At 41.4% G+C, this 11,445-nt stretch overlaps 1 protein-coding gene across 22 annotated transcripts in view; it reads left to right on the forward strand.

The window, feature by feature from the left end:
- Positions 1-11,445, forward strand: part of mical3a (microtubule associated monooxygenase, calponin and LIM domain containing 3a) — a 93,607-nt gene that overhangs the window by 80,082 nt on the left and 2,080 nt on the right. For 17 of the 22 annotated variants that reach the window (XM_047596200.1, XM_047596199.1, XM_047596198.1 and 14 more), the window contains 5 exons: positions 1,006-1,099; positions 1,750-1,800; positions 2,770-2,820; positions 9,306-9,405; positions 11,372-11,445. In XM_047596200.1, the coding sequence (XP_047452156.1) occupies positions 1,006-1,099; positions 1,750-1,800; positions 2,770-2,820; positions 9,306-9,405; positions 11,372-11,445 (370 nt within the window). Of the gene's footprint in view, positions 1-1,005; positions 1,100-1,749; positions 1,801-2,769; positions 2,821-7,112; positions 7,179-9,305; positions 9,406-11,371 lie in introns of all 22 variants that reach the window. The other 5 variants (XM_047596205.1, XM_047596212.1, XM_047596206.1 and 2 more) reach the window with 4 other exon arrangements.

Consider the following 11,445-nt stretch of genomic DNA (forward strand, 5'->3'; position numbering starts at 1 on the left):
TGCCAGTTACCACTGTCTCCTCAAAATACTGTCTTTGGGAAAACTTAAAAATGTGTAATAAGTAGCCAGAGATAAAGTTATTCTACAACTAATTATTATTAGGTTTATTAAATCGTTCATTCTAGCCAGTCTAAGGTCTGTTTTTTCTCCATATAACAGGTCGTTGCTAGGGATGCTGCTTGTTTCACCGTTGCTAGGGACACTTTGTTGGGGGGTTATTTCAACAACTTGCTCACTCTATATTATCCCTATCATACATCATACCTGTGAATAAATCAGTGATATTTATTAATATGTATTTTTGTCAAACAAATAGTGTATATAGTGAAATATAGTGAAATACATTTCTGTGCAAAGTTACAAAAAGTTGCCTTAAGCACGTAACACATCTGAGAAAAGTTCGACCACCAGAATCAAGTGGTTAACGAAAAACTACAGCGTGGGCCAACTGACCGATCAGAGGCTTTTTATATGCAGAATGAAGCAAAATATTATTATGAACCTGTGAATGAGCATAGTGGTTGGTGAGATTTAGACTTTGGCTCCAATAACAAACACAATTAATTAGAACTGATGTGGTGGTTCAGCGCTTGCTTTGATTTACACGTAAACTGCACCATGTCACCTCCTTAAACGCCATCCTGAGTATAATAACACACACCGGCTCCCTGACTCCTCAGCTGAGTGCAAGAAGTGAGTGTGTGTGCCTGAAAAACACAAACCTCACAGGAGTTTTTTTTTTGGTGAAATTACATTTTTAAAGCCTCCTGTACTTGTAGGCTTCAGTACAGTTGTAGTTACAACACTTTGGTTGCGCCTGAAGACGTTTATTTTTAATGAGCTCGCGCACAAATGGAGTGTTCCCCTTGAAGGTAATTAATGTTCGTCGTTATCGCTCTGCGCACCCGTGTGAGATAAACAAGCCATTTTACAATATACGCGTGCCTGTGCGCGTTTATGTTTCGTATGCATTTCATTAATAATGCGGCTGCGTTGTCTCCTCAGATCATCCAGAGACAGTTGGAGCAGGTGGAGGAGAAGCAGAGGCAGCTGGAGGAGAGGGGTGTAGCTGTGGAGAAAGCTTTGAGAGGAGAAGCAGGTAAAAGCTCGTCATTCATGCACAGAGTTCTTTTAAAAATCAATATGTCCCTTCATTGTGGCCGTATTTGTAATATTACCCCAAATAAGAGAAAGCATCCACCTTTATATAATAGCTGTTACTGTTTGCTGTTAGTATGATTATTGAATCTCTTTTGTTGCCGGTGTAATTGTGATTATCTTTTAATCTGTAAACGCGTTCGGCCTTTTTTTCTCCATAGCTCCATAATATCTGTGATTGAGATTATAACCCAGAGAACATGTCCCTTTGCAATCGTTTCGACTCTGCTGTCTTCACTTACATTTCTCTGCACAAAACATATTGGTTTCTCCGAAGTAATAAACCTAAATCCTTCTTGACAAGGGACTATCACAGACAGTATACTTCAGAGACGGAGGATGCATTATTTGTTAGAGCGTAGCATGCTTCGTTTATTTGGAGCAGTGTTTGAGCATGAAGAGGACTCGGTAGTAATGAGGTTGTCTTCACAGGGTATACAGTGTATTCCCTCCTAATTTACGTTTATCATGCACATGGATGCATGGATTGATCGTCTAATGAACTTTAACCAAATCTACTTTCCCCTCCTCTCCGTTGTTTATCCAATAAAATGTTTGTTTTAACTTGTTTACTACTCTACTCTCTTAAAGGGTTGTATAAAGGTACTTATACATTACCCAAACAGCACAAAAGAAGATCAGGTATTAGATTTACTATAGTTTGTCTTCCTTTTTTTTTTTTTTTTTTTTTCCCTTTTCCTAAATGATCATTATCGTTAATGACATGTGACACCGTTAAGTAGGCTCCATCTGTGATGACACACTGCAACAGTTCTCCATCTCAGAACATGTTGATATTCGTTTGTCCGTAACACGTCCGCCATCGTCAGTCCGAGCTGCATGCCGTGCATCAGGAGAATGTGTGTCCCCCGACATAGATTTGTGTGTGTGTGCTCGTTCTGGACGTGCGTGTTCCACGCCGCCGCCCCTCAAACGAGGAGAGTTGCCGTACTCCCGATCCGCCCTCGGATCACGTCACGCTTCCCAAATGCAATCGGAAAAGGAGGAAATCAAAAATTGAAATTGGTTTCGCAGGCTGACGACGTCTTTATTAGAACGTTTCCTGCAAACCTTTGCTGTGGTTGAGTGACTTCACACTGATATTTGTTAAGATCTTATCATTTTTGAAATTGCCATGATGGAAATGCATAACGGCAACCCCGGAACTGTTTCAAATGCCTCGACGCAAATAGATTGAATTCTTTATACGTTCGGTTCTTACAGTTTGAACTAAATTGCTGCAAATTGAATACAAATATCGTGAAATAAATTGACAAAACGGAACAAAGTGCTTTGTGTGAAATGAAGCGAACTGGCCCAGTAAACAGCAATACAGCAAATCTATGTAGCAGTCTCTTATTATTTTGAGAAATGCATTTTTACTGCTGTGTTGCACGAGCCGGCTGCTCTGTGCACTGTGGTGAGTACCAACGGACTCTCTTTGTTCTGAGTGTTAGCAACAGTGTGTATGCGTGTGTTTGCAATAACATGCATGACTTTGTTGCTGTTGTTGGAGAATTTAGTGGTGTGTGTGCGTGCGTGTGTGTTTGTGTGCCCAGTTTGGGGCCGTGTGTAATAACTCCTATCTCTAATATATCCCTGTCATTGTAGACTATTGGGGAGATTCTAATTACAGTGAAATCCTGGACTTGCATCTGGGCGGTATGTATTTCAAATCTGTCGCTTTAAAACTAACCAAATGGCTAACCCAATCTGTCCTTCCGCCCCCTCCCTCCCTTTTTTTTTTTTTTTTTTTTTTTTGAGCTTTGTACTCCTCATATCTTCTGTATCACAGTTGGCTGGCTGGCTGGCTGGTTGACTAGCTGGCTGGCTTTTAGGCTCCGCAACACTTTCTGCTCCCATTCCCCATCCGACCTCCCCCTCCTGAGTTTTTAGTTCAGACACTTTTTTTTTTTTTTTTTTTTTTTACATCAAACAGAATTCAGACACTTGGCCTCACGCTGTCCCCTTAAGATCGTCTTTGATCTCTGTAAACTTATGAATGATGAATGAATGAATTAATTAATGAGTAACTTTTATTTGTCGCTCCTCAGCTGCGCAGACTGTACAATGCCAACCGCAGAAATCCAGGCAGCCTCGATTTCAGAGAAACATTATGAATGAGCTGAGGAGCTCGCCGACGGTGACGGCGAAATAAAAATAGTAACACGGTTAAGCTGTTGGAAATTTAGTTACAGAACATTAAAAATTGTGGTTTTCCAGATCAAACTGATACACAGTTTAAGCATGATGATTGCGATAGCAATGGTTAAAAAGTAATTTGAATTGTTATTTCTAATTCAAAGCTGGAGATATTCTGTGTTGTATCTCATAGAAGACCAAAACCACCAGGGAAAAATATCGATATGGTAATATATATCGCGATATTTTTTTTCGATTTTAAAAGAAAAGGTCATGTTTTGGTCGAGACTTCCGCACCTAAAGCACTAAAGCTGACGTTTGGAGGCAGTTTGGCTTTCAAATGAAAGAAGGAACTAATTAGCTGAACAAAGAGTGTGCAGTTTGCAAACTGTGTTTTGACATTTAAGTGACAAGACACTTTTCTGCGATAAATTGGAAATGGATAATTTGAATAAATATTGTTTTTTGATGCAATTCATTCAATGAACTATCACTATCATCCGACACTGTCATACTGCTTTTAAGCTGCATTTAAAGTTTCTCAGTGAACTATGTAGAATATTGCAATATATGTATCGTATCGTGACTCAAGTATCGTGATACGTATCGTATCGTGAAGTCGTTGCCAATTCCCACCCCTAAAAAACACAAATGAATTAATCCTATTATACTTCCTGTGCTCCTCAGAGTTTCAGTGAAGTTCTTAAACTAATGAAAATGCATCTGTGAGGCACAAAATATTCTGTTTTTTGCAGTTATTCCAAAAATGACTATATAAGTTGTTTATGTGGTTCATTAATTTATTTATTTTTCCACAAGAAAAGACTCTTTTAACTTTGAATATCTTCTGAAAGAGGCTGATAAAAAAATAGCACCTTTGAAGGTTTTTAGATATCAGTATTTTTCCACATGCATTAAGCAGAATATGTTAAATTCAGAAAAATCTGGATTTTTTTCAAACAGTATATGCTGTTTATATGACTGCATTGATCAGATATCATACTTGTAATCGTAGTGTGCATGTAAATGACTTGACTGTTGTTCTGAGTAAGCGTGCAGTTCAACTCAGTCCATCATAGTCTGTGAAGCCATAAACTAGTACAAACCGATACTATACTGCAGCTCAAAATAGTCCCCAACAACCCAACCCAAGACTGTCTTTTACAAGTAAGAAAAATAATAAGAACAAGAACATTTAGGCGTTACCTTCATCTAAAAATATAAATGTTTCTTATCTACTTGTTTGCATTGTAAACTGTGTGATGCGGCATCATGAGTTTACAGAGCTGTCTAAGTGTGAACATTTCCTTAAAGCCGAAGTTATTATTACTATTATGAACGCTTTTGATGAAGCCATCCAGTCATGCTGTGAATATTTACTATGAAGCTACTGTTTATTCATTTCGTGCATTCGCTAAACTTCCCACATACACACATGCACAAGCAAAAAAAAAAGTGTTCTGCATCCTGTTCTCAACTAACTTCTACTAAACTGCTGGCTTGGCTCTTAACTTTCCCTCAGAACTCTGCTGCTGTAGTTCTGCATTGTAGTCCCAACTAGGGCTCTCCTGACTTTCTCATACCCGCTCAGTTGCATAACTCCCAGAGTGTGTGCCTTTATGTGTGGTGTTTTGCGCTAAAAGGCAATGTTGCAACCTTTAAACCTCACCTGCTGTATCTAATCGGGTGTCGTCGACGTTAACGGTGTCCGTGGTGTCTGGGTGAGACGTCTCCTGGTATCTGGTTGTTATTGCCTTTGTGGGTTTGTTTAAACGTGAGAGGAATGCATCGTTTTGTCGCCATGTCTGCTGTGAACTCTGTGGGATTTGCTTAGAGAGCAACGTTTGCTTTGTAGTGACTCCATGTCGGCTGTTTCCCTCAGCAGGAGGGAGGAAGCTGCACATCTCCTCATATCTGGGCAGGACCTCCTGTGCTTCTCTGCAGGTTGTTGCCACTCATTAGACAGGAGATGGCTTGGAGACTTCACGTTAAGAGGAGCACATACATCAAGGGTTTTCATCATAGCTTGTCGACCGGGGACCTTACAGCAGCTGTAAAAAAAAAAAAAAAAAAAAAAAAAAATAGTTGATCTGTTTCATCAGCTCAACTTTTTTTTTTTTAATATATATTTTTAACACCATGTCTGAATTGAAAACAGTTTTGAATCTCTGCTACTGGATTCTGTGTGTCTGTGGTGTACTGGAGGCGTCACGGTGAAGGGTATCCAATCATAGACTGTATATAAGTATGGACTATGCATCCATTGGTCAAACTGATGTTTTTTGATTTTTATTCTCCAAATGTGGGCGGTGCCATCTCGTGAGTTTGGAGCCAGAGTCTGCACATTATGTTCCGACTCACTTGGGTTTTCCTTTGATTCATACTAAGCTCTGTTCTACCTCCACCAGTTACAAGGAAATGTGTTATTTCAAATAACTAACTAAAACAAAACTTAAAAGAAAAATGGACAATAAAAACATGTATCGGCATTATATTAACTACCTGAAATAAGAGAAACCATCCCTGAAAAAGAAATTCTTAGTAGTATTTAAGTGTTTTAGTTAAGCCCACTAGGGAGGGCGGAGCTTATGACCTATACTGCAGCCAGACACCAGGGGGAGCTCTATTGTTTTGGCATGTTATCTGAATACAAGGCAGCATAGTTGCTGCATCTGCATTGGGCCCCTGTGGAAAAAGACCCCGGCCATATATGTAATTTTCCTCCAAAACTTGAATCCATCTACTGATACATATCATATAATATCATAGTTAGTCATACGTGACAATATCTGTAAAACTACAGATGCAAGATCAAAAAGGAAGATTATTTCCCCTCGTCTGCTCCAGGTTTCTTGTTTTCTGTTGTGTCTTATTCCATTGTTTTTCCATTTTCCTTTGCATGATTTGGGGACCCACGAGATGTTTATAAGGACTAAAAGCCATTTTTCCTCTCTGTGATAGTCCCTTGTTGTAATTATGTAGAATTTCACCCTCCTCCTTCCTTCTTCTCTCTAACCTGAAAGCCCTGTCCTCTTATTAAAACCGTGTACGAGGGCTGTCCTAGGATTCCTTCCTCTATTTTTTTTTAAGGTACCCTTTCCTATTCATGATTTTAAAATTTTTGAGAAAGTCGCGAGTGGATGCAAATTAGGAAAAAAATAAAATCCCAATTTGCACTTCAGAAGTCATCACACTGGCACCGCGTTAAGCCGGGTGGTTTAAACATGCTCAAGCAGTGTTTACGAGGAGAGTCTCTTTAAACGAAGAAGGAGCAATTATCTGCATTTGCAAGCGAGATGTGACTCCTGGTGGCTGCTAATGCCTTTAATAATGGGATTAAATCATCTTATGTTCTGCGCCAAACACTGGCCATATGTGTCGGAAATCCCCGCTTCATAAATAACACGCTGCCTAATTGAAAGATTATCTGTAGAAACACAGACGCGGGATCAAACGGGTGGGGACTCTTTTCCCGCTCTGTGCTCCAGGTTTGTTGTATTCTCTTGTTTCCTTTTCCTGATTTTTCCCCCTTTTTCATTTCTCACAACCACACAGCTGATCTCTCCCACCTCCTCTCTCTAGGTGATTTGTCTCCTCCCTATCACAGTGCTCCCGTCCCCCCGTTGACTTCTCCTCTTGATATTTCCACCCTCACCTCGCTCCTTCTCCTTTCTCTTTGTCCTCTGCTCTTTTCTGTCCCCGTGATGTCTCTGCTCTTTTATTTCCTCCATTCCTCCCCGCCCGGCCAACGCACCCACCTGCGCCCACCCCTCCCCCCCACCTCACACTCTTTCCCCTCTGTCTTGTGGAAGTTGAGCCCTTTGTGGGGATGCCTCGCCGAAGACCACTCTCCTTCTGCCCCTGCTGTTCCCCTGAAGGTAACATAAATCTCGCCGCATCTGCTCACAGTTGTGGCAGGTTACCTCGGAAGCCGTAAGGATCTCCAGAACTGGGCTATCCCCCCCTCCCACCCCCAACCTCTCCCCCATTCTCCCCCACCGCCCGTGTAACATTATAGGCTCGGTAGCTTTCCCCAGAAACCTCCCAGAACCTGCTGAAATATTAACCACCGTTATCAGGAGGAAATAGATTTAATAAATTTTGCGGTACTGAATTTTTTATCTTCCCCGAGTAAAGTCGACAAGTTTTCTGTATAAACTAGCGTCTTCGCTCCTATTGGTCGTGTGTGCAAGATCTGAATAGGATTTTATTGGTGCAACCTGCAACAAAATTATACATTTACCTTAACGCAGTAATGGGATAGCATAGTGAAGCTATTTAAACAATCTTTTTACACTTCCCGTGTCTTTTATTTTGTAGAGAAAGCATCTTTTTTCCCCCTAGTATTCGAAGTAGCTGCGTTCACATTAAGGGGAAACTACTCAGCCGCGGCGTCTTTAATCAACAGCATGTGTTTTCTGTTTGGCTAAAACATATCGTAAAGTTGTGGGTGGTTTTGTTTGCTTTGTTGTGTGTTTTTTTTTCTCCCCCCTCCCCGAAACTCTTCCAATTTGAATAAACGAATAAAACTTAAGCGCCGCGTTGGTCGTAAAATGATCATAAAAAGCGAGCAGTGAACACCGGAATCATGACTGAGCTTATGGGCGCGCTCGTAATTCAGAGAGCGAGCAGCTTGCATGGTGTGATGACTTGTCGTTAAGCATTCGAGTGTCGCACAAAACATGTATGGGCCGCCTGGTTTGTTTCTGTGTCTAACACCTGTCGGTGGAAGTCGTGCCTGAGCCCCCGAGTCCTCGTCGAGAGATGTGCGTTTGTTTTCGTCTGCAGTCTGTCCCCTCCCTGTCGTCCTTTGTGTCCGTAGCCTTGGTCTGAGGTGTTGTGGCGGAACAAGCTGTGGTTTAAGAAACCGCTCTCGTAGATGGAGCTGGTTTTGTGATTCTTCCGTCTCTACGTGTTGCATTCCTCTCCAGTGTGTGTGCGGCTCTTCTCCAGCTTCGCTTCTCTCTCTTGTCTCTTGTCTGTCAATTAGCCAAAGCCAGTCCCCGAGAACACGGCCACGCGATTTATGTGTGTACAATGTTTTTCCTTTCCGTTTTGCAAGAGCCTCCTCTTCCCGAGCTAAGTGTGTCACGCCGCATCAAGGTCTCGCCTTCTGGTGTTTCATTGAATCCGCTTGGCTCCACCTGCTGCAGTCAGATAAATAGAAAAGGAGTCTATCTCGCCGGCAGCAGACCTTTATAAGCATGCCACAGCATGCACTGGTCTTCTGCGCACAGAGAAGTGGTACTGCTGCAAGGAGAGTGGACAGCTGTTACGTCCCTGATTGCGATGCATGATGCCAGTAGCACTGAACAAGCCTTTCCCCAAGGCAGACTTAATAGAGGAGTGTGAACTCCGCTATTGGTCTCAGTGATAGATGTTCAAATGTTCGTATGCTGAACATCTAATTAAATATATAACGACATCATAATAATTCATTAAAAAAGAAAAAAAAAATAGTGAAATTACTGAGCATCAATGAGGTCTAAAGGGATTTTATTTCTGCCAGTGTGTGGGCAGGGGAGGATGAGGGATTTCCATAGGATTGGTTTACTTCCTCTGAATGTCTTAGCTAGTGTTTGGTTTGTTTGTGTTTTTTATTATTACCCACTCTGGAAAAAAAAAAGCTGATAGGAGGAGGTAGTTGCTCCCAGGGAGTAGCTGCGTCTGACACAAAGGCCAAACTGGGTAACACAAACTCTCGACTTTGCAACAACAGGTATCGTTTGTGTGTGTGTACGTGGGCTGTGTGCGTCTGTACGTGTGCTAAACTCACCCGTAAACCCGCGCCACCCTCCTCCCCGTGCGCGCCATCTGTTAAGTATGGCACCGCCGACCTCATTGGTGTCGAGTCCATCCCTCCACCTCACCATCCCTCGGCAAGGACATCCCGGCTTGGCTGGCGTCGCATTGCCTGTGTCGGTCCTCGTCTGTGTGGCATCAGTGTCGTCTCGCCCGCCGGCGGCTTTTCTCACTGGGACTCTGTGCTTCCTCCTCTCCTCCAGGTATGGGTAAAAAGGACGATCCCAAACTGATGCAAGAGTGGTTCAAGCTGGTGCAGGAGAAAAACGCCCTGGTCCGCTATGAGTCAGAACTCATGATATTGTAAGTATTTCACCTGCGGGATGGATAAGTGAAGCCAAATAACAGATTAGGTGCTTAAAGTTGCTTTGCCAACTCCTATAGTGTCCATGCAGCTTATTGGAGATAGTACTAAAATGTGTATGCACCAGATTTTTGGTTAAAATGTAACTTTTCAAATGTACTAAAAGACCAGATGTCTGGAGCTCCGAGTGTTAAACAGTTGCACTTTGAACAGACTTGACTGTAATTAGCTTTAACTGTGTCTTAAAGTTACCATGATTCTATGTGTACCTGGAAATATGGCAGTTTATCTCATGTCGTTTTGACATTATTGTTCATTGGTACTAAGTATTACTGAGGCCCTGTTCAGTCCAGCTTTAGATACGTGTGTTCACACCAAATGCGTCTCTGGATCCAATCTCGGTTTTGCCATGTGACATCTTTTCTTTACAGTGCAGAGCAAAGTACAAAGTATCAGCATTGTTACTGTACTTTATGTATGACACTGTAATCTCCTCCGACATACACATCCTCTCTCATATATTCAATTCAAGTACAAAATCACAAAGCTTATATCACATGAACATCCCAGCAAAAACATAAATAAACACGGGATCATGTCCAACTCTCCACATCCTGTCAGTAGCAAACATGCCTCCATCTCCTCTTTCATCATTACATAAATTAGTCGCAGAAGCTTTGCTATCTCACAAAATATTGAATGTTTCCAAATCCCTTCATGATGCACGCCCATTTTCTCTTTTAAGATATATGTTACTCTCTCTCTCTGTTGACATGCGCTCGTACCATACACTTAATCCGAGCTCCTAATGTCGACACTAGACACAGAGCTATCAGGCGCTTTGCCTGTATGAGATCAAAGTTAATAAACATATATTCTCTAGCTCTCAGATATTAGATATGTTGGATACATATGCAACAAAATCAAACTGGGATCTAGTGGAATGTTTATTGACAGATTTTTTTCTGATCACATTCCCAAATACAGTGATTAACCATCATCTTAAACACACACGACTCCTCATGCATAAGTGCATGAATAATTAACCGAATCCTGGTACGTTATTAGAATTTAGAGTCGTGTACTTGCATTAAATGCTTTCATTTGTTCATTCTCGTTGAGATTTATTTGCTATTTAGTAGATGAACAGCTACAAGGACAAAATATTTTAGGCTCTTGTTACTAATGACTGAGAATAACGTGTTTGCGATCATTTATAATAGCGGCCTCTTTTTTATGAATGAACGGGGTAAAATCACCCTGTCACACCCTGTCAGGCTTCTGTCCAACACAAACGTGGACCATTCAGCGTCATGTTAGGAACCACTGGCGGCCTTGGGTGCGTTTTAGTTTTAATAATGATCGTTTTTATCGACTGCTGCTGAATGTTGACTGCTTGCTAGCGTTCAAAGCCTCTCAGACTGCAGATTGTTGCCTTTCCTCTTCGGCCAAGTACGTTTTCAAGGGCCCTACCCTTTCCAAACAGTTTCTAAAGCCTGTGCCAGCCTATAACGAGAACTTGACTGGGTGAAGCGGTTGAGTATTTATCGAGTATTTATGTCAAGGCAATTACGAGCTAATGCAAATTACACAAATAATAGTGCAGATTTATTTACCTTCTAATTTTATTATCATCAACATTGCATTATGAGTCTCATATTGTTTGCTAATGAGGAGGTCACAATTATTTTTCAATACAACATTGATATGTGATCCCATTTTCAGTCTATTTAGAGGAAAGAACTTTATTACATTCTGGCAATTCATTAAATTATCCAATATTATCTCATTACCATTGAATAAAAGCTCGTAGATGAATGAATCATCATTCTTGGAACGACCCATAATTGCATTCTGCAGACAAATAAACGAGGAAACGGTGGGAAAACAAAGCTGTAATTCATTAGCGAGGCAAACTTTTTTTTTTTTTTTTTTACATTTTCCGCCTTTCTTTCGTTTCCAAAGCGCCAGAGAGCTGGAGCTGGAGGACAGACAGAGCCGACTGCAGCAGGAGCTCAGGGAGCGAATGGCTGTGGAAG

The sequence above is a fragment of the Mugil cephalus genome, chromosome 10 (genome assembly GCF_022458985.1).
Source record: "Mugil cephalus isolate CIBA_MC_2020 chromosome 10, CIBA_Mcephalus_1.1, whole genome shotgun sequence".
NCBI classification, from domain to species: Eukaryota; Metazoa; Chordata; class Actinopteri; order Mugiliformes; family Mugilidae; genus Mugil; species Mugil cephalus.